Source organism: Carcharodon carcharias, chromosome 25 (genome assembly GCF_017639515.1).
Source record: "Carcharodon carcharias isolate sCarCar2 chromosome 25, sCarCar2.pri, whole genome shotgun sequence".
In the NCBI taxonomy this organism is placed as follows: Eukaryota; Metazoa; Chordata; class Chondrichthyes; order Lamniformes; family Lamnidae; genus Carcharodon; species Carcharodon carcharias.
Window position 1 is genome coordinate 47405194 of NC_054491.1, and position 23678 is coordinate 47428871.

Sequence of the window (23678 nt, forward strand, 5' to 3'; positions counted from 1 at the left end):
CAGCAGAATTTCATTCAACCACAAACTGTAACCTCCTGGCCTAGTACATCCCCCACCCTACCTTTACCATCAAGCCAAGCAATCTACCCTGGTTCAATGAAGAGTGCAAGAAAGAATGCCAGGAGAAGCACCAGGCATACCTAAAAATGAGGTCAACTTGAAGTTACAACGCAGGACTACTTTCATACCGAACAGCAAAAGCTGCATTCGATAGGCAGAGCCAAGTGATCCCAAAACCAAAGCACTGCAATCCTGCCACATCTGGCTGTGAATGGTGGTGGACAATTAAACAACTAACTGGAGGAAGACGCTCAACAAATATCACCACTATTTTTAAATTTATTCGTTCATGGTATGCAGGTGTTGTTGGCCAGGCCAGCATTTGTTGCCCATCCCTAATTGCCCTTCAGGTGGTGGTGGTGGTGGTAAGCCACTTTCATGAACCACTGCAGTCCATATGTTGTAGGAACACCCACAGTGCTGTTAGGAAGGGAGTTCCAGGATTTTAACCTAGCAACTGTGCAGGAACAGCAATACAGTTCCTCAGGATGGTGCGTGACTTGGAGGGGAACTTGCAGGTGGCGTTCCCATGCATCTGCTACCCTTGCCTTTCTAGGTGGTGGAGATTGTGGATTTCGAAGGTGCTGTTTTAAAGGAGCTTTGATGAGATGCTGCAGTGCATCTTGTAGATGGTACATGCTGCTGTCACTGTGCGTCACTGGTAGAGTGAATTAAAGTTTAAGGTGGTGTATGGAATGCCAGTCAAGTGGGTTGCTTTGCCCTGGATGGTGTCATGCTTCCTGAGTGTTGATGGAGCTCCACTCATCCAGGCAAGTTGAGAGTATTCCATCACGCTCCTGACTTGTGCCTTGTGGACGGTGGACAGGCTTTGCGGTGTCGGGTGAGTTAGTCTCCACAGAATTCCCAGCCTCTGACCTGCCCTTGCAGCCACAGAATTTATATGGCTAGTCCAGTTAAGCTTCTGGCCCTAGGATGTTGGTAGTGGGGGGGGGGGGCGCGTTTAAGGATGGTAATGCCATTGAATATCAAGGGGAGATGTTGGATTCGGTCTTGCTGAGATGCCTGGCACAAACATTACTTGCCACTTCTCAGCCCAAGCCTGAGCATTGTCCAGGTTTTGCTACATTTGTACATGGACTGCTTCAGTATGTGAGGGGTTGCAAATGGTGAACTTTGTGCAATCATCTGCCAACATCCCTACTTCTGACCTTATGATGGAAGGAAGGTCATTGATGAAGCAGCTGAAGATGGTTGGGCTGAGGACATTACCCTGAGGAACTCCTGCAGCAATGTCCCAGAACTGAGATGACTGATCTCCAACAAGCACAACCATATTCCTTTCTGTGAAGTATGACTCCAACCAGTGGAGAGTTTTCCCCATGATTCCCATTGACTCCAGTTTTGCGAGGGCTCCTTGATGCCACACTCAGTCAAATGCTACCTTGATGTCAAGGGAAGTTACTCTCACCTCACTTTTTGAGTTCAGCTCTTTTGATCATTTTTGGACGAAGGTTGTAATGAGTTCAGGAGCTGAGTGGACCTGGCAGAACACAAACTGAGTGTCAGTGAGAAAGTTATTGCTGAGTAAGTGCCTCCTGATAGCACTGTTGGTGCAACAGGCACTTTGTAAGTTATGATTCCATGAGGATAACTATGTCAGACTGTTGCTTGATTAGTCTGTGGGACAGCTCTCCCAATGTTGGCATAATCCTCCAGATGTTAGTAAGGAGGATTTTGCAGGGTTGACAGGGCTGGCCATGCCACTGTCATTTCAGGTGCCCAGATCGATGCTGGGTGGCCCTTGCAGTTTTATTCCTTTTAGGCTTGGTAGCGTTTTGATACAACTGAGTGGCTTACTCAACCATTTCAGAGGACATTTATGAGTCAACCACGTTGCTGAGGATCTGCAGTCACATGTAGGCCAGGCCAGGTAAGGACGGCTTAAGTGAACCAGATGGTTTTTTGCAACAATCGACAATGGTTTTATGGTCATCTTTACACCATCTTCTATTGAATTTAAATTCCACCAGCTTCCATGGTGGGATTAGAGCATTAGCCTAGGCCTAGTTGTTCACTTTCGTGGGAAGAATAAAAAAGAGTATTATTTAAAGAGAACAGCTGCAGAATTTTGAGGTGCAGAGGGGTGTTCCAGTGCATGAGTCACAAAGAGTTAGTATGCAGGTACAACAAGTAATTAAGAAGGCTCATCGAATGCTATACTCTATTACGAGAGGAATTGAAAATAAAAAATAAGGATGTTATGTTTCAGCTATACAGGGCATTGGTGAGACCACATCTCGAATAATGCGCGCAGTTTTAGTCTCCTTATTTAAGGGAGGATGTAAATGCATTGAAGGCGTTCAGAGGAAGTTTACTAGAGTGATACCTGGAATCAGTGGGTTGTCTGATGAGGAAAGATTAGACGGACTGGGCTTGTTTCCACTGGATTTAGAAAAGTCGGGGGTGACTTGAAGTATATAAGATCCTGAACAGTATTGACAAGGTGGACATGGAAAGGTTCTTTCCTCTTAAGAGTGAGTCCAGAACTAAGGGGCGCCGTTTTAAAATCAGGGGTTGCCCTTTTAGGACAGAGATGAGGAGAATTTTCTTCTCTCAGGGCTTTGCAACTTTGGAACTCTTTGCCTCCGAAGGTGGTGAAGGCAGGATCATTGAATATTTTTAAGGCAGAGGTAAACTGATTAGCTTGCCTAACAAGAATCTAAGGTTATTCGAGGTAGATGGGAATGTGGAATTTGAAACACAAACAAGATCTTATTGAATGCTGGAGAAGGCTCAAGGGGCCAAATGGCCTACTTCTGCTCCTACTTCATATGTTCTTATGTTCCCCAATGAATTATTAATGGAGGAGCCGAGTACATCAGCATAAAAGACAAGGCTGAAACATTTGCAAACACCTTCAGCCAGAAGTACCCAAGTGGGTGGTCCATCTCGGCCTCCTCATGAGCTCCCCTTCTTCAACCAGTTTGATATCAAGAAACAGTTGAATGCACTGGATACTTGCAAAGGCTATGGGCCCTGAAAACATCCCGACAGTAGTATTAAAGACTTGTACTCCAGAACTTTCTGAACTGCAAACATCTTACACAGACATAGAAAATAAGAGGAGTAGGTCATTCAGCCCTTCGAGTCTGCTCCACCATTCATGTGATCATGGCTGATCCTCTACCTCAATGCCTTACTCCCGCTCACTCCTCATACCCCTTGACGCCTTTAGTGTCCAGAAATCTATTGCCTTTTAAATATATTCAGTAACTTGGCCTCCACAGCCTTCTGTGGTAGAGAATTCCTTAGGTTCACCATCATCTCAGTGAGGAAATTTCTCATCTCAGGCCTGAATGGCCTACCCCATATCCTGAGACTGTGACCCATTGTTCAAGAACCCCCAGCCTAAGGGGACATCACACCTGAATCCAGTCTGTCCAGCCTTGTCAGAATTTTTAAAGTTTTAATGAGATCCCCTCTCATTTATCTAAACTCCAGTGAATACAGACTAGCCTAATCTCTCCTCATATGACAAACCTGCCATTCCACAAATCAGTCTGGTGAACCTTCACTGCACTCCCTCTATGGCAAGTATATCCCTGAGGTAACTAGACCAAAACTGCACAAAATACTCCAGGTGTGTTCTCACCAAGGCCCTGAACAGCTGCAATAAGACATCCTTACTCCTATACTCAAATCCTCTCACAAGGAAGGCCAACATACCATTTGCCTTCTTAAATGCTTGCTGCGTCTGCATGCTTGCTTTCAGTGACTGATGTACAAGGACATCCAGGACCCTTTGAACATAACATTTCCCAATCTATGAATATTTAAATAATACTCTGCCATTCTGTTTCTCCTACCAAAGTGGAAAACTTCATGCTTATCCACGTTATACTGCATTTGCCAACTCACTCAACTTCTTCAAATTCTCGTGAAGCCTCTTTACATCCTCCTCACCACTCACATTCCCACCTGGTTTTGTGTCATCAGCAAACTTGTAAATATTACATTTGGTTCCCTCATCTAAATCATTGATATATGTTTTGAATAACTGGGGCCCAAGAACAACTGATCCCTGCAGTACCCCACTAGTCATCACCTGCCACTCTGAAAAAGACCCATTTAAAACTATCTATTTCCAGCCTGTCAACCAATTCTCAGTTACCCCTAATGCCATGTGCTTTAATTTTACACACTAACCTCTTACGCGGGACTTCATCAAAAGCTTTTTGAAAATCCAAACACACCATATCCACTGGTTCTTTGTTATCTATTCTACTAGTTATGTCCTCAAAAAAACTCCATGCTGTCAAACATGATTTCCCTTTCATAGATCCATGATGATTTTGTCCAATCCCATTGATATTTTCTAAGTGTCCCATTATCACGTCCTTTATAATAAGACTCCAGCATTTTCCTTACTCCTGATGTTAAGCTAACCGGTCTGTAATTCACTGTTTTCCCCCTCTCTCCTCTTTTAAATAGTGGGGTTACATTTGCCACCCTCCAATCTGCTGGGGCTGTTCCAGAATCTACAGAATTTTGGATGATGCCAACCAACACATCCATCATTTTCATGGACCCTGGGATGTAGGTTATCAGGACCTAGGGATTTAGCAGCTGTCAGTCCCAATAATTTCTCTAGCACCATTTTTTTACGAATGCTAACTTCCTTCAATTCCTGCTTCTCACTAGATGCTTGGTTCCCTAGCATTTCTGGGAAGTTCTCTGTGTCTTCTTCCATAAAAACAGAACTAAAGTAGTTGTTTAATTGCTCTGCCATTTCCTTGTTCTCTATTATAAATTCTCTTATTTCGGTCTGTAAGGGACCTACATTTGCCTTCACTAATTTTTTTTTAAACATGCTTATAGGAATTTTTACAGTCTGCTTTTATGTTCCTTGCAAACTTACTCACATACTCTATGTTTCCCCTCTTAATCAATCTCTTGGTCCCCCTTTGCTGAATTCTAAACTGCTCTCCCAATCCTCAGGCTTGCTGCTTTCTAGCAACCTTATATTTCTCCTCTTTAGGTCTAATATTATTCTTAATTTCTTTTGTTAGCCATAGTTGAGTCACTTTACCTGCTGCGTTTTAGCGCCAGAAAGGAATGCACAACTGTTGTAATGCATGTATTTGTTCCTTAAATAATAGCCATTGCCTATCCACCATCATGCCTTTTAAAGAGGTTCCCCAGTCTATCTTAGCCAACTCACCCTCTATACCCTCTTAGTTTAGATTTAAAGTCCTTGTTTCAGATTGGACTTCTTCACTTTCCATCCTAATGAAGCATTCTATCATACTATGATCACTCTTCCCTCAAGGACCCCACACAAGATTATTACCTTCTCATTGCACAATACCAAATCTATGATAGCCTATTCCCTAGTTGGTTCCTCGACGTACTGGTCTAAAAAACCATCTCGTACACACTCCAGGAATGCATCAGCCACAGTATTATTGTTAATTTGGTTTGCCCAGTCTATATGTACATTAAAATCACCCATGATTACTGTAGCAACTTTGTTACATGCATTGCTAATTCCCTGTTTAATGCTGTCCCCCAACTTACCCTACTGTTTGCAGGCCTATAGACAACTCTCAAAGTTTACCATCCCTTGATGCTTCTTAGCTCCACCCAGGCTGATTCTGCATCTAGAGTTTCTGAGTCAATATATTTTCTCACTATTGCACTGATTTCATCCTTAACTAACAATGCCACCACACCTCCTTTTCCTTTTTGTCTGCCCTTCCTAAATATTGAATACCCTTCGATATTCAGTTCCCAGTTTTGGTCACCCTTCAGTCATGTCTGCATAATCGCAATCTTATCGTACCCATTCACAACTATTTGCACTGTTAATTCTGTGCCACACAAGTGCCAGGCAATGACCATTTCCAACAAGAGAGCATCTAACCACTTCCCCATAACATACAACAGCATAACCATTGCTGAATCCTCCACTGTAAACTTTCTGGGCACTACCGTTGACCAGAAACTGAACTGCACCAGCTGTATAAATACTGTGGCTACAAGACACATCAGAGGCTGGGAATTCTGCGGCAAGTAACTCACTGCCTGACTCCCTGAAGTCTGTACACCACTTACAGAGCACGGGTTAGGGGTGTGATGGAATACTCTCCACTTACATGGATGAGCACAGCTCCAACAACAAGGAGCTCAACACCATCCAGGACAAAGCAGCCTACTTGATCAGCATCCCATCCACCATTTTAAACATTAACTTTCTCCACCACAGTGGCAGCATTGTGTACCATCTGCAAGATGCACTGTAGCAACTCACCAAGCCTCCTTTGATAGCACCTTTCAAATACGCGAGTTCTATCACATAGGACAAGGCAGCAGAGATGCATGGGAACACAACCATCTGCGAGTTCCCCGCCAAGCCACACGCCATCCTGACTTGGAATTACAATGCTGTTCCTTCACTGTCGCTGGTTCAAAAACCTATAATTCCCTTCCTGACAGTACTGTGGGTATACCTACACCAGATGGACTACAGTAATTCAATTAGGCAGCTCTCCACCAACTTTCCATTGACAATTGGGGATAGGCAACAAATACTGGCTTAGGAGCATTCATATCCAATGAAAGAATGAAAAATGTCTGTAGCTGGGCTGCTGTGTACAGCTCTGGTCACCGAATTACAGGAAGAATGTGATTGCATCAGAGAGGTGCAGTAGAGACTTAAGAGGATATTATGAAATATGGAGAATTTTAGCTATGAGAAAAGATTAGAAAAGCTGGGGTTGCTTTCTTTGGTCAAGAGGAGGGTAAGGGGAAATTTAATTGAGGTGCATAAAATCATGAAGGGCTTGGATATAACAGTTAAGAAGAACTTATCTGCATTAGCAGAGTGGTCATTGAAGTGGATACAGATTTGAAGTAACTGATGAAAGGAGAGAGGAAGAGTTGAGAAGTAGTTTTTGCACCTAGAGAGTGGTGGTGATCTGGAATTACCTGCCTGAAAGTGTGCTGGAGGTAGGTACACGCATCATATTTTTAAAAACTCCAGATGCCATAAACCACAAGGGCCAAGAGATGGAAAGTGGGATTAGACTGGATAACACATTCATGGCCAGCATGGATTTGATGGGCCAAATGGCCTTCTTCAATGCTGTAAATCTATGTTTCAAATAATCCTATGGATTGTAGTAATGAAACAAGAGGCCAATTGTAATCTATTCTTATGGCTTTTTATGAGAAACAACTTTGGGACAGTTACTTAGCATATGGCATTTAAACATAGTTAACAAAAACAAAACGATTCATAGAATCTTGAAGTGATCAAACATTGTAAACTATCTGATTGCACCAATCTCAGTTACTGGAATTCTCACATGATTACATGAACAAGGGCAGAAACACAGCTGCTTAAGCGTGAAATCGACACCGAATGCAGGGATGGGGTAAAATGGTAATAAAGAAGCTACAATATCTGGTAAGGCTGGGAACTTAGGCTGATGAGTGGGAAACTGCATTTGAACAAATGCAAGGTGATGGAACTGAAATCAACATGGGATTTTAAACTAAATAACTGAAATTGGTAAGACTGTTAAAAAGGCTTTAGGGTATAAAGGCAAGCAAGTTATGCTGAACTTCAATAAATCACTAGGCCTCAGCTGCAGTACTGTGTCCAGTTTTGGTCAGAACACTTTAGAAAGGATGCCAAAGCCTCAGAGAGGGTATAGAGGATTAACTAGAATGCTACCAGTGATGAGAGACTTCAGTTATGTGGAAAGGCTGGGATTGGTCTCCTTCAAGCAGAGGTTAGGGGAAATTTATTATAGATGCCAAAATTATGAAGCGTTTTGACAGAGTAAATTAGGAGAAACAGTTCCCAGTGGCATAAGAGTCATTAACCGGCAGTGAAAAAATTTGAGATTATTAGCAAAAGAACCAGAGGAAAATGAATTTTTTTTCAATGCAGCGAGTTATGATCAATTGGAACGTGCTGCCTCAAAGGGTTGTGGAAGCAGATTCAATATTAATTTTCAGAAGGGAATTGGATAAATACTTGAAAATGAAAAATTTGCAGGCCGATGATTCTATGCCACACAACAGTTGGCAAATTGACTGGCCTGTAGTTGCTTTAAAGTTGCATGGGAAAATGGAAGTAAACTTGAGAATGTGAACAGATTTAACGAGCATGTTTGAAAAGGGTAGTTCAATCACAGTCAGCTTTTGTGTGCTGTGAAGGTTAAATCTTCACAGAGCGGAGGATGTAAAGAACTAGGAGACAAAAAAACACAGCATTCTTGGTGGCTGTTAGCAGGGTTATATTCAATTGAAGTGAAATTAAATCCTATTAAATAGTCATACGTAAAGACTCCTGCATGCAAGTTTTGCTGTTCGTCAAATATAGCCCATAGACAACAAGTCTCAGTAACATCCTGAAAAGGTCCTTGTAAGCCTCATTATCTGTCAATTAAAATTGCAATCCAGCTTTATTGTGAACCAAAGGGAGCTCTGCCTAACTCTCAGGGTTTTGCCAGGTGGTAGGTACACCAGTGAAGCCACGAGACTTCCCTCCATAAAGGAAAAAAAACTACCTTAACACATCACTTCTTTCTTAATTATATGGCTGTTAACTGAGGGATTGCAGGGTTACACCTAGCAAATAGGAATCCAACTTGCCTCACCACTGAACACAATGCTTATTTCTTTATCCCAAGTAGAATAGGGTCATATTGGTGCTCATCTCCCAAGTTGTGCCTCAGCTCCTCAATTTGGTTTCCGGATCTTTGTCCCATATTTCAAGCTCAGAGGCCAGAAGTTGAAACCTCTGGCCTGAAACAGACAGATTTCCTTTCTTGGACAGGACAGAATGTTCCATTCGCCATTGGGGGTAGTTTATGGGCGGTGACATGGGACAGGTCACGAGGCTGCCCACATGAAAGTGGTGGATTAATTCCTGGCTCAGTGAAGCACCTCCTTGGATTTCCAAAATGCCAAAGATTGCTGCAATAGCCATAAGAAACAAATAGGACTGCCAAGTCTAATTCACCAAGCACCTCAGTGTGCATTCTGCACTGCAAGAATAATTGCAAAACTGTAACTATCCTCAAGTAATCAAACACAAACAAGTGCTGCAGTACTTGTACGCACCAATCTCATCTTGGATTTCCTCAGCAACAAACGGCACCTGGTAAAGCAGGGAGAGGCTCTGGTTCATCCGCTCCTCAATAACATGGAGGTGGGTCACCACCTAGGCACCGGAAACAATCATAGTAAAAGTATTTTAAGGCTTGTTTGCTTAAGTTAGCAATAATGAAACTGAAATGTGAAATCTTATGTTAACTGAAATCAACCTCAGCAACAAGGCACTTTCAGCTTTTCTTCCACAGTGCTTGGCTCAGCGGTAGCACATTCATCTTTGAGTCAGACAGATAAAAGCAAAATACTGAGGATGCTGGAAATCTGAAACAAAAACAGAAAATGCAAGAAAAACTCAGGTCTAACAGTATCTGTGGAGAGAAAGAAAGTAAATGTTTCAAGTCCGTGTGATTCTTCTTCAGAGCTAAAGAGAAGTTAAAAAATGAGATGCAATTTATACTGTTTCGTGGGGATGGAGCAAGTGAAGCTGGATAGAAGGCCAGCAATAGGTGGGGGCACAGGAGGGATTGACAAAGATGTCATGAACAAAAGGACAAAGGGAGTGTTAATGGTAGTGGTAAGGGCGTAAGGAGGTGCTCATAGTGGCATTAAGGTTAAGAAAGCAGAATGTGATAATAGCAGGACAAAGCTAAGTACTCTGAAAAAAACATGAACAAGTGACACCCTGTGGGGGTGGGGGAAGGAGACAGTGGCAGGGAAAAAATTGAAAATAGGATAAAAGTTGGGGATAAAACAAGAATAAATGAATAAAAATAGAAAATAAATATTATTGAGTTAAATTGAGTTCAACAACTTCAGGCCTTGAGCTCTCTCCTCACCCATTTTTATCCCTTTTCCAATATTCATTTTTGTTTTTTAATCCACTTATTTTTATTTCTTTTAACTTTTATTAATTTATCCATTGTTTTATCCCCCCATTTCATCCTATTTTTAATCTTATTCCCCCACCACCATCCCCTCCCCCCAAATCCAGCCCCATGGGTCCATCTGTCACTTGTTCATGTTGTTCTTTTCACAGTACTTGCCGTTGCTTGTCCTGCTAGTATCACATTCTGCTTTCTTACTTCAATGACACTACTAGCACCTCCTTTAACCCTTACCATTTTTATTAACACCCCCTTTGTCCTTTTGTTCACGACATCTTTGTCAATCTCTCCTTTTCCCCCATCTATCGCTGATCTTCTATTGAGCTTCATATGCTCCATCCCCCTTATATATTATAAACTTCATCACATTTTTACTTCTCTTTAGCTCTGAAGAAGTCATACGGACTCGAAACGTGAACTTTGTCGTTCTCTCTACAGATGCTGTTAGACCTGCTGAGTTTTTCCAGTATTTTCGTTTTTGTGTGAGTCAGAAGTGTGGATTCAAGTCCCACTCCAGGGCATGAATACATAATCCAGGACAAAGTGCTACTGTAGTATCTGCTGCACTGGAGGTGCCATCCTTTGGATGAGATGTCAAACCAAAGCCCCGTCTGCTAATTCTGGTTGGTCAGACTAATTGAAGAACAATGGGGGGCTCTTACAGTGCTCTGGCTAATATCCCCCTCTTAACAAACACTACGAAGGACACATGTTATTTGTCTTTTCTTGCCTAATGACTACCTCATTTGCCTACAGGACAGTTACTGTATCTCAAAGTAACTTGTTGATGTAAAGTGCTTAGAGATATCCTGATAGGTGTAATATAGTGCTCTGAAGTCCTCATTTATGCACTTAACGAACCCCGATTGTATATTTCCAGGGATTTTTTTTAATTACTTGTTCAACCGTGGAGTTATTATTTTACTGTATCTTGCTGGAAAACTGCAAACTGATTAGGGTCAACAACCATTTGCATCCGAGACCGATGTCTCAGGAGCATTCTGAAGATGAACCAGACACTGAGCAGGAGGTTCCCTAGTCCCTTGGATAATAAGGGCACCGTAACTTGTTTCATAACATTTCACTCACTTGAGATTTCATCTGTGCTGCTTTCTCTGGATCTACAGCCATGACATGCTGGTAATGTCCAAGAGTATGCTGCCGATCCTTCTGCTCTGCACGGATATAACGCTTCAGGGCCTGCAGGATACGGTGAGGCTACAGAGGAAATTATTCAACAAAGACATCAGTGTCCATCAGAACAGCAGACTGAAACCCAGGATTTAACTTTTATTTTAATTCACTGATACTTTTCTTTAAGGAATTACCGTACTTACAAATTCTACTTCTCTCCAACTGGATTCCCATTTCTCCTTTACCTTGTTCACCTTTTGTAAACCCAGCATGTCCATCTAGCACAGTCCCACTTGGGATCTGGTGAATCCATTTGCAACGAATCAAATGTCAGCTCTCACACTGCACAGCAAAGAGTCCCATCTCCAATCTACTGTCAGAGAACTTGCTCAGTTTCACATCCTGGCCTCTTGCTTAGCCACTCAACTTGCACTCCAGATGCTTTCAGATTGCTCATGTGCCTGAGTCCTGCATCACTTTTCATTTTATTTTGCAACTCTTGTTTTTAAGCAAATATCAGGGACTGAGACAAGTGGGGTCAAAATAAAATTCAGTGCTTAAAACAGGAGTGTGGAAATAATGGGAACAGGAAAAGGAGAATGAAATCAGTTTGTGTTCAAAAAGGAGACAAACAGATAATAAAATTAGAAAATAAAAATATTTTCAAAAATAAAATAAGGCAAAGCAGTCATGGAAACAAGAACCGGCACACGATTAATGGCAAAGATAAAATAGAAAAGGAAGGAAAAGACAGAAGCAATGAGGGAAGGGAGAAAGGGAAGAGGAAAAAAAGAGATGCCATCTGAAAAAGGGAAGACTAAATATTTCACAAAAGTGCTTTGCAAGTCCCGAGTCCTGGATAAGGTGGAAGTGAGTGTCAGCAGATAGGCATAATTTATACAAGAGAAGTTGTGAATCTGGCAGCTGCAGCAAGCAGTGTTCATCATGATGGCAGCCCCTCCTAGATTAAACCAACTAATTGAGTGAGCAAGCAATGGCACATGGCATCCCCCCACCCCCCTGGTCAGCCTGCAGTGCCAAGGCCTGGCACTGCTTAGACTGATATTCGTAGTATACAGCTGTACATGCCTCAAAACATGTTAGTCAGAAGAAAAGGCTCAAGATCTTTATCACAGCAAAGACTATGAAGATACACTGTGGCTACCTTACAGGGAACAGATTAAACATTCCAACACAAAGCTTTACATTTTCACCTGTGACCACCAACACCAGATATCTAGAAACTGGATGTCACTGTTGAAATTGCTTGATATTTGTGACCGCTGCCCTGAGTAATACCAAAATTATGGCAATCAATTCTGGCCATCATAGGCCCTTTTGAAAGGCGGAAAAGCTAAAAATCCAAAGCATTTTACCAGAAGAACCATGCGTTAACTGTAATATAATTTAGAAACTGAAAATGTTACTATTGCTTCCCCGATGAAACCTGAATTGAAAACTTTGTGCTTCATCTGGGAGCAGGAACTCAGGTAAGATGTTTTTCTCACTTTTAAAACTTTTGTTATTCCTCAGAAGTCACGGACATGAATTCATAATAAGTACATGGAACAATCCAGTAATTTATTCTGGCTACCCAGCCTCACTGGTTTATTTTATTCCATGCTCAATCGATCAGAATTGTGTACAGGGAAGAGAGGGGTTTATTTTATTCCATGCTCAATCGATCAGAATTGTGTACAGGGAAGAGAGGGGTTTATTTTATTCCATGCTCAATCGATCAGAATTGTGTACAGGGAAGAGAGGGGTTTATTTTATTCCATGCTCAATCGATCAGAATTGTGTACAGGGAAGAGAGGGGTTTATTTTATTCCATGCTCAATCGATCAGAATTGTGTACAGGGAAGAGAGGGGTTTATTTATTCCATGCTCAATCGATCAGAATTGTGTACAGGGAAGAGAGGGGTTTATTTTATTCCATGCTCAATCGATCAGAATTGTGTACAGGGAAGAGAGGGGTTTATTTTATTCCATGCTCAATCGATCAGAATTGTGTACAGGGAAGAGAGGGGTTTATTTTATTCCATGCTCAATCGATCAGAATTGTGTACAGGGAAGAGAGGGGTTTATTTTATTCCATGCTCAATCGATCAGAATTGTGTACAGGGAAGAGAGGGGTTTATTTTATTCCATGCTCAATCGATCAGAATTGTGTACAGGGAAGAGAGGGGTTTATTTTATTCCATGCTCAATCGATCAGAATTGTGTACAGGGAAGAGAGGGGTTTATTTTATTCCATGCTCAATCGATCAGAATTGTGTACAGGGAAGAGAGGGGTTTATTTTATTCCATGCTCAATCGATCAGAATTGTGTACAGGGAAGAGAGGGGTTTATTTTATTCCATGCTCAATCGATCAGAATTGTGTACAGGGAAGAGAGGGGTTTATTTTATTCCATGCTCAATCGATCAGAATTGTGTACAGGGAAGAGAGGGGTTTATTTTATTCCATGCTCAATCGATCAGAATTGTGTACAGGGAAGAGAGGGGTTTATTTTATTCCATGCTCAATCGATCAGAATTGTGTACAGGGAAGAGAGGGGTTTATTTTATTCCATGCTCAATCGATCAGAATTGTGTACAGGGAAGAGAGGGGTTTATTTTATTCCATGCTCAATCGATCAGAATTGTGTACAGGGAAGAGAGGGGTTTATTTTATTCCATGCTCAATCGATCAGAATTGTGTACAGGGAAGAGAGGGGTTTATTTTATTCCATGCTCAATCGATCAGAATTGTGTACAGGGAAGAGAGGGGTTTATTTTATTCCATGCTCAATCGATCAGAATTGTGTACAGGGAAGAGAGGGGTTTATTTTATTCCATGCTCAATCGATCAGAATTGTGTACAGGGAAGAGAGGGGTTTATTTTATTCCATGCTCAATCGATCAGAATTGTGTACAGGGAAGAGAGGGGTTTATTTTATTCCATGCTCAATCGATCAGAATTGTGTACAGGGAAGAGAGGGGTTTATTTTATTCCATGCTCAATCGATCAGAATTGTGTACAGGGAAGAGAGGGGTTTATTTTATTCCATGCTCAATCGATCAGAATTGTGTACAGGGAAGAGAGGGGTTTATTTTATTCCATGCTCAATCGATCAGAATTGTGTACAGGGAAGAGAGGGGTTTATTTTATTCCATGCTCAATCGATCAGAATTGTGTACAGGGAAGAGAGGGGTTTATTTTATTCCATGCTCAATCGATCAGAATTGTGTACAGGGAAGAGAGGGGTTTATTTTATTCCATGCTCAATCGATCAGAATTGTGTACAGGGAAGAGAGGGGTTTATTTTATTCCATGCTCAATCGATCAGAATTGTGTACAGGGAAGAGAGGGGTTTATTTTATTCCATGCTCAATCGATCAGAATTGTGTACAGGGAAGAGAGGGGTTTATTTTATTCCATGCTCAATCGATCAGAATTGTGTACAGGGAAGAGAGGGGTTTATTTTATTCCATGCTCAATCGATCAGAATTGTGTACAGGGAAGAGAGGGGTTTATTTTATTCCATGCTCAATCGATCAGAATTGTGTACAGGGAAGAGAGGGGTTTATTTTATTCCATGCTCAATCGATCAGAATTGTGTACAGGGAAGAGAGGGGTTTATTTTATTCCATGCTCAATCGATCAGAATTGTGTACAGGGAAGAGAGGGGTTTATTTTATTCCATGCTCAATCGATCAGAATTGTGTACAGGGAAGAGAGGGGTTTATTTTATTCCATGCTCAATCGATCAGAATTGTGTACAGGGAAGAGAGGGGTTTATTTTATTCCATGCTCAATCGATCAGAATTGTGTACAGGGAAGAGAGGGGTTTATTTTATTCCATGCTCAATCGATCAGAATTGTGTACAGGGAAGAGAGGGGTTTATTTTATTCCATGCTCAATCGATCAGAATTGTGTACAGGGAAGAGAGGGGTTTATTTTATTCCATGCTCAATCGATCAGAATTGTGTACAGGGAAGAGAGGGGTTTATTTTATTCCATGCTCAATCGATCAGAATTGTGTACAGGGAAGAGAGGGGTTTATTTTATTCCATGCTCAATCGATCAGAATTGTGTACAGGGAAGAGAGGGGTTTATTTTATTCCATGCTCAATCGATCAGAATTGTGTACAGGGAAGAGAGGGGTTTATTTTATTCCATGCTCAATCGATCAGAATTGTGTACAGGGAAGAGAGGGGTTTATTTTATTCCATGCTCAATCGATCAGAATTGTGTACAGGGAAGAGAGGGGTTTATTTTATTCCATGCTCAATCGATCAGAATTGTGTACAGGGAAGAGAGGGGTTTATTTTATTCCATGCTCAATCGATCAGAATTGTGTACAGGGAAGAGAGGGGTTTATTTTATTCCATGCTCAATCGATCAGAATTGTGTACAGGGAAGAGAGGGGTTTATTTTATTCCATGCTCAATCGATCAGAATTGTGTACAGGGAAGAGAGGGGTTTATTTTATTCCATGCTCAATCGATCAGAATTGTGTACAGGGAAGAGAGGGGTTTATTTTATTCCATGCTCAATCGATCAGAATTGTGTACAGGGAAGAGAGGGGTTTATTTTATTCCATGCTCAATCGATCAGAATTGTGTACAGGGAAGAGAGGGGTTTATTTTATTCCATGCTCAATCGATCAGAATTGTGTACAGGGAAGAGAGGGGTTTATTTTATTCCATGCTCAATCGATCAGAATTGTGTACAGGGAAGAGAGGGGTTTATTTTATTCCATGCTCAATCGATCAGAATTGTGTACAGGGAAGAGAGGGGTTTATTTTATTCCATGCTCAATCGATCAGAATTGTGTACAGGGAAGAGAGGGGTTTGTTTTATTCCATGCTCAATCGATCAGAATTGTGTACAGGGAAGAGAGGGGTTTATTTTATTCCATGCTCAATCGATCAGAATTGTGTACAGGGAAGAGAGGGGTTTATTTTATTCCATGCTCAATCGATCAGAATTGTGTACAGGGAAGAGAGGGGTTTGTTTTATTCCATGCTCAATCGATCAGAATTGTGTACAGGGAAGAGAGGGGTTTATTTTATTCCATGCTCAATCGATCAGAATTGTGTACAGGGAAGAGAGGGGTTTGTTTTATTCCATGCTCAATCGATCAGAATTGTGTACAGGGAAGAGAGGGGTTTATTTTATTCCATGCTCAATCGATCAGAATTGTGTACAGGGAAGAGAGGGGTTTGTTTTATTCCATGCTCAATCGATCAGAATTGTGTACAGGGAAGAGAGGGGTTTATTTTATTCCATGCTCAATCGATCAGAATTGTGTACAGGGAAGAGAGGGGTTTATTTTATTCCATGCTCAATCGATCAGAATTGTGTACAGGGAAGAGAGGGGTTTATTTTATTCCATGCTCAATCGATCAGAATTGTGTACAGGGAAGAGAGGGGTTTATTTTATTCCATGCTCAATCGATCAGAATTGTGTACAGGGAAGAGAGGGGTTTATTTTATTCCATGCTCAATCGATCAGAATTGTGTACAGGGAAGAGAGGGGTTTATTTTATTCCATGCTCAATCGATCAGAATTGTGTACAGGGAAGAGAGGGGTTTATTTTATTCCATGCTCAATCGATCAGAATTGTGTACAGGGAAGAGAGGGGTTTATTTTATTCCATGCTCAATCGATCAGAATTGTGTACAGGGAAGAGAGGGGTTTATTTTATTCCATGCTCAATCGATCAGAATTGTGTACAGGGAAGAGAGGGGTTTATTTTATTCCATGCTCAATCGATCAGAATTGTGTACAGGGAAGAGAGGGGTTTATTTTATTCCATGCTCAATCGATCAGAATTGTGTACAGGGAAGAGAGGGGTTTATTTTATTCCATGCTCAATCGATCAGAATTGTGTACAGGGAAGAGAGGGGTTTATTTTATTCCATGCTCAATCGATCAGAATTGTGTACAGGGAAGAGAGGGGTTTGTTTTATTCCATGCTCAATCGATCAGAATTGTGTACAGGGAAGAGAGGGGTTTATTTTATTCCATGCTCAATCGATCAGAATTGTGTACAGGGAAGAGAGGGGTTTATTTTATTCCATGCTCAATCGATCAGAATTGTGTACAGGGAAGAGAGGGGTTTATTTTATTCCATGCTCAATCGATCAGAATTGTGTACAGGGAAGAGAGGGGTTTATTTTATTCCATGCTCAATCGATCAGAATTGTGTACAGGGAAGAGAGGGGTTTATTTTATTCCATGCTCAATCGATCAGAATTGTGTACAGGGAAGAGAGGGGTTTGTTTTATTCCATGCTCAATCGATCAGAATTGTGTACAGGGAAGAGAGGGGTTTATTTTATTCCATGCTCAATCGATCAGAATTGTGTACAGGGAAGAGAGGGGTTTATTTTATTCCATGCTCAATCGATCAGAATTGTGTACAGGGAAGAGAGGGGTTTATTTTATTCCATGCTCAATCGATCAGAATTGTGTACAGGGAAGAGAGGGGTTTATTTTATTCCATGCTCAATCGATCAGAATTGTGTACAGGGAAGAGAGGGGTTTATTTTATTCCATGCTCAATCGATCAGAATTGTGTACAGGGAAGAGAGGGGTTTGTTTTATTCCATGCTCAATCGATCAGAATTGTGTACAGGGAAGAGAGGGGTTTGTTGTCCTAAGTCTCTGTTCCAAATTCCATTAGCAATTAAAAGCAATGAGTACTCACACGTGGTGGATCTGCCTGTAATGCAGATAGGTAGTTCTCCAAAGCAACACGACGACGGTCGTTTAGCAAGGCCTCAACTCGAGCAAGATGAGTCTCAACCAACTGCAGCTTCTCAGTGGCTGCCTCTTCCTCCAGAGCCTCAACCATGTTCTGGAAATGCTTAGCAGTAAAAAAAGGGTCACCAACATACTGCACATCACTTTCCATTTACATCAAAGATCTATTCACTTCTATACAAAGTAGCATCCAGGGACAACTATTCAATGTAAAATCCAAACACAATAAAGAACTTGAAGTATGCAGGGAATGACAGATACTTAACAGTTAAATGTTTGTGTCAGCTGTGGTTCAATGAGTAACACTAATTCCCACTCCAGAGAGTTCAGCACATAATCCAAGCTGACACTCCAGTGCTGATGGAGTGCTGCACTGTGGGAAGGTGGTGTCTTTCAGATGAGATGTTGTACTGAGGTTCCATCCGCCCTCTCAGCAGTGAGTAGCTGCTTCTTCCAAGATGTGCTGAATGAGGATGGGACTAATAGCCTCTTCAGAATCAGATATGTGTATTGAGCAAAAAGACCTAATACACAAAAAAATCCTATAATTCTAGCTGTGAATGGGAATGCCCTATATTCAATATCACAATGATATTACTGGCATCAGACCATAAACACAATACTGTCTTGCAGTTACTTGTGTCCTCTTGTGATGGGAATATAGGAACAGGAGCAGACCATTTAACACCTTGAGCCTGTTCTGCCATTCAATGAGATCATACCTGACTCAATACACCCAGCTTTGCCCCTTAATACCATTAGTTAACCAAACTCTATCAATCTTGGATTTAAAATTTACAATTGATCAAACATTAATTGCCATTTGCAGAGAAGAGTTCAAAATTTCCACCACCCTTTGTGTGTGGAGGTGTTTCCTAATTTCACTCCTGAACGGTCTGACTGAAACATGAAAATTTTAGACCCCTAGTCCTAGATTCCCAGCCAGTAGAAATAGTTTTTGTCTATCTGCCTAAACTGTTGCCCTTAATATTTTAAAAGCTTAAATCAAATCATTGTTTAACCTTCTGAACTCCAGGAATACACCCTAGTTTGTGTAATCTCTCATTATGATTTAACTCTTGGAATCTAGTATCATTCTGATAAACCTAGGCTGCAGTATTACCAATATCAGACTACATAAAAATACTTTACCGTTAATTCTCACAGAATGCCAAGTTGAAAGTAGTACAAGCATGCTGTTTCACCTGGAAGGGGTATTTTGGGCCCTGGACCTTGGGAAGGGAGGAGGTAAAGGGTAGGTGTTGCATCTCCTGCATTAACATGAGAAAGCAAGGGGATGGGTGAGGAGTGGACCAAAGTGTCATCGACCTTTGGAATGCTTCAGTAAAGTACATTGGGAGAGCAGACCATTTGAAAGCGGTGCAAGAACCAGGCATCAGCAGCAGTCCAGCAAAGCAGAGACCAAAAGAGGAGTGGGGAAAAAAATTCAAAAAGTGACATCACATCTAAATCAACATAGAGGTAGGAGCAGCAGAACTCAAGGGTTTGAAGGAAAAGATATAGGTTAAGAATCAATATACTTATATATAATTGCGTGTTTGGTCATTTTAGTGTATGATCAATTAGCTCAAGAATCAGGGAACCCACAATATAGTGAATGAGAGTGTCAGGGAGAGCGCAGAAACACCTAAAGTGACGTTAGCACACAGGAAGCTATGGTTAGAGAGTAGCTGCTGAATGTTCTTCTACCTCCCCACCCCCCACCAGATCAAATCAAGAACAAGTCTTTTCTGGTAAGTTTAGAAGGTAATCTTAAAAAAAGGACACATCTAACATATTTCCAGTGTTTTAGCACTTAGTGCAAGTTAGCACGTAGAAAAAGAAAACTTACAAACTAAAAGGTAGATACAAATATTCTAGACCAGTGTATGGCAAAACAGGGTATGTGTCTGGCCTGCAGTATGTTGGAGTTTGAGGACAATGAGACTGTCCCAAGTGAACACACACGAGTAGATGACTCATCCTCAAATCTTTCCAGCACATAGCATTGAGTTGAAATGCGAGTTAGACATGCTCCGCACATAAGGGAGTGGGAGCAGAATTTGAACAGTTTGCTCCAGAATTTGGTTACACCTTGTAGAGAGATTCAGGTTCAGAACAGGGTTGGTGTGGCTGATGGTGTAGAGAGTAAGGAACCCAGGTGAGCTGAGAGAATGAAGATCAGCAGAAACTGATTGTCTCCAAGAGGCACAACGTACTTGCTATCTTTGAGAATAAGGATAAAAAGACAGTCAATCAGAATGTGTCCATGGCACCTTGAAGCAGGAAGCCATCAAGGGGGGGTGGGGGGGGAAGCATAATATGGTACTTGGAAGGGATTCAGTAATTAGGGGAACAGACAACATCCATTTTAAGGGGGATTGAGAATCCCACTAGTACAATGCCTGCCTGGTGCCAGGAAGAGGGTCATCTCAAAATGGCTTGTGAGAATATTGGCGAGGGAGGAGAAAGGATCCAGTCATTGACGTCCATATTGAGACCAAAAGCTTTGGAAAGAGTAGGCAAGAGGTCCTGTTTGGAGAGTGAGGATCAAATCAAAGCATCTCAGGGATTATATAATCACTGGATTTTGGCCAAAGCCGCATGCAAATTGACCATAGCGATAAGCAGATTAAGGAGGTGAATATGTGGCTGAAGGAGCATGAACTAAGTTGGGACTAGGATCCGAACGGAAAGAAGAGAAAGAGCAGTCAGAAGGGCTTTGAACTAGTGGGTTGGGGTGGGAGGTGTGTTGGAGGATTCAGATGGAAAAGGTAGTTCAAAAACAAATTAAAAAAAGTAGAGTAACAGTCACAAACTGTGTCATAGTACAAGTGGTGAAGAAAAAACTAAAAATGGTAAATAATTAAACCAGGAGAGAGAAGGAAGAAATGAGCGAGTAAAATATTAGAGCTGAGGTTAGGGTGTGAGGCCTAAATAAGCATTTTTTATACAAACATATGGTGTATTTAAGAAAACATTGAAATGTAGGTGTCAGTTCAACTTGGTGGATGTGTCATTGCTGAGACATAGCTGCAAAGCAATGAGGACTAAATAGGCCAGGTTCCTGAACTGGTATGGAACTGTCCAAGTGGCTGGAGACATTAAGTAGGGGCAGTAAGCAGGTATTCTAACTGGCAGGTGGTGACCCCAAGGGTGTGTGTTGGGGTCTCTGCAATTCACCATATTTATTAACGACTTAGATAATGGAATAGAAAGCAAAATTTGCTGATGTCACAAAGATAGGAAGCATTGTAAGCAGTGCTGGTGGAAGCATGAAAGTGCAAAGAAATTTTGATGAATTAAGGAGGTAAAAAGTCTATAAAAGGTTAAGCAAGCGGGCAAAAATTTGACAGATGGAGTATAATGTGAGGAAATGTGAACTTGTCCACTTTGGCAGGAAGAATAGGAAAGCAGTATATCATTTAAGAGGAGAAGGATTGCAGAACTCAGTGGTGCAGAGCATGTCCTGGTACATAAATCACAAAGTTAGTATGCGGGCACAGCAAATGATTAGGAAAGCAAATAGACTGCTGACATTTATTGCAAGAAGAATGGCTTATAAAAGTGGGGAAGTTTTACCATTGCTTAACAAAGCCTTGGTGAGACCACATCTGGAGTAGTATGTACACTTTGGTCTCCTTATTTGAAAAAGGATATAATTGCTTTAGAAGCAGTTCAGAGAAGGTTCACTCAACCCATTCCTAGAATGAAGGGCTTATTTTATGAATAAAGGTTGGGCCTACACCCAATGGAGTTCAGAAGAATGAGGGTTGATCTTGTTGAAACATGTAAGATTCTGAGGATGCTTGACAGGGCAGATGCTGATTGGACATTTCCCCATTGGGGAGAGACTAGAACAAGGGGAGACAGTTTAAAAATAAGTGGTCTCCCTTTTAAGATGGAGGTGAGAAACATTTTCTCTCAGAGGGTCATTAGTCTGTGGAATTCTCTTCCCTAGAAGGCAGTGGAGGCTGGGCATTTAATTTATTCAGGCTGAGTTACTGATAGATTTTTGACAAGGGATTCAAGGGTTAAGAGGGGCAGATAGCAAAGTGAAGTTGAGACCACAACCAGATCAGCCATAATTTTGTCAAATGGCAGGACAAGCACGAAGAGCCAAATGGCCAACTCCTGCTCCTAAATCCTATTCCTCTGATTAAGTGAACAGGCAAAACTGTGCTAAATACATGTCAATGCAGGCAAACGTGAGGTCATTCACTTCAGACTGATTGAAAGGGTACTTTTTAAATGGGAAAAAATCAAAACAGTGGAGGTCAAAAATGACTTGGATGTGCAGGCACATAGATCATTAAAATGTCATGATGAGATACAGAAAATAATCAAAAAGGGTAATGTAATGCAGACCTTTATATCTAGAGGGCTAAATTACAAGGTGGTATACTTCAGCTATACAAAGTCCTGGTTAGATTACACCTGGAGTACTGTGGGCAGTTCTGGTCACATCTTAGGAAGGACATACTGGCATTGGAGGGAGTGCAGCGTAGATTTACGAGAATGATACCTGGACTCCAAGGTTAAATTACAAGGAGAGATTAAACAAAATAGGATTGTCCCTGGAATTTACAAGGTCAATGGGTGATTTGAGTGAAGTTTTCAAGATATTAAGGAGAACAGATAGGGTAGATACAGAGAAACTATTTCCTCTTGTTTGACAGTCTCGGGCTAAGGAGGCATAATCGAAAAATTAGAGCTAGACATTTCAGGAACAACAATAGGAAATACTTTTACACAAAGAATGGCAGAAGTTTGGAACTCTTCTGCAAATGATAACCAATGTTCAATGATTTGTTAATTTTGAATCTAAGATTGATAAATTTGTTAACCAAAAGTACTAAGGGATACGGGGCAAAGACAGGTATATAGAGCTAGGTCACAGATCAGCAATGATCTCAATGAATGGTGGAAAAGCTTGAGGAAATGGCAGAAAAGGCTTGAGGAGCAAAATGGACTCCTGCTTTTCCTATGTTCTGATGAGAGAGAAAGGAAGATTGTTTAGTGATGACATCATGGAGGAAATGGTAGAGGAAGGTCCATTGAATGTGGAAACTTGCAGGGTGGAAGGCAAGTACAAGGGGAGCTCTATTGTGGTCAAGCATGCTTAAAGTGGATATTAGTCAGTAGCCTACACCCAGAAATGGAGACAGAAGGTGTTGAAGAGAAGAATGGAAGAGTTGGAGGTGGACAAGCAAAGGAAGGATGTAAATTGGAGACACTGTTACAAGTGTTCCACATAAGCAGAACGACTTCTACAGCAACCTTGGCGACACTTCCTCCCACCTTGCTTCCTCCAAGTAATCCAATCCATTCTCCCAATTTTTCCATCTCATTTCTGATGATGCCAGCATCCATGCTAGTGCTTCCGATATATCTTTATTGTTCTCCAAGGGTTTCCCCAAATCATGGTTGATAGGGCCCTCAACTATGTCCGTCGGTTCCATTTCCTGCACTTCAGTTGACACTCCTTCCCTCTCAGAACCATAACAATCTGGTTAAACCCAGAAAAGTCAGTATAAACACTGACAGTTCCTCCCAAAATCATGACCTCCACCGCCTGGAAGAACAAGGACAGCAGGTGGATAGAAACGCCACCACCTCCAAGCTGCATACAGTTTTGGCTTGGACATATAGCACTGTTCCTTCATCACTATTAGATCCAAGCTCTGGAAGTCCCTAACTAATGGCACTGTAGGAGTCCCTTTACCATATGGACTACAACAACTCAAATGGTAGCC

The 23678-nt window shown here is 41.4% G+C and overlaps 1 protein-coding gene across 4 annotated transcripts in view; it reads right to left on the reverse strand.

The window, feature by feature from the left end:
• The window catches only part of aplp2 (amyloid beta (A4) precursor-like protein 2), a 186302-nt gene that overhangs the window by 19063 nt on the left and 143561 nt on the right, over nucleotides 1-23678 (reverse strand). For 3 of the 4 annotated variants that reach the window (XM_041174079.1, XM_041174081.1, XM_041174082.1), the window contains 3 exons: nucleotides 17867-18025; nucleotides 11121-11249; nucleotides 9157-9256 (listed from right to left, as the gene is read on the reverse strand). In XM_041174079.1, the coding sequence (XP_041030013.1) occupies nucleotides 9157-9256; nucleotides 11121-11249; nucleotides 17867-18025 (388 nt within the window). The remainder of the gene's footprint in view (nucleotides 1-9156; nucleotides 9257-11120; nucleotides 11250-17866; nucleotides 18026-23678) is intronic. The other variant, XM_041174080.1, reaches the window with a different exon arrangement.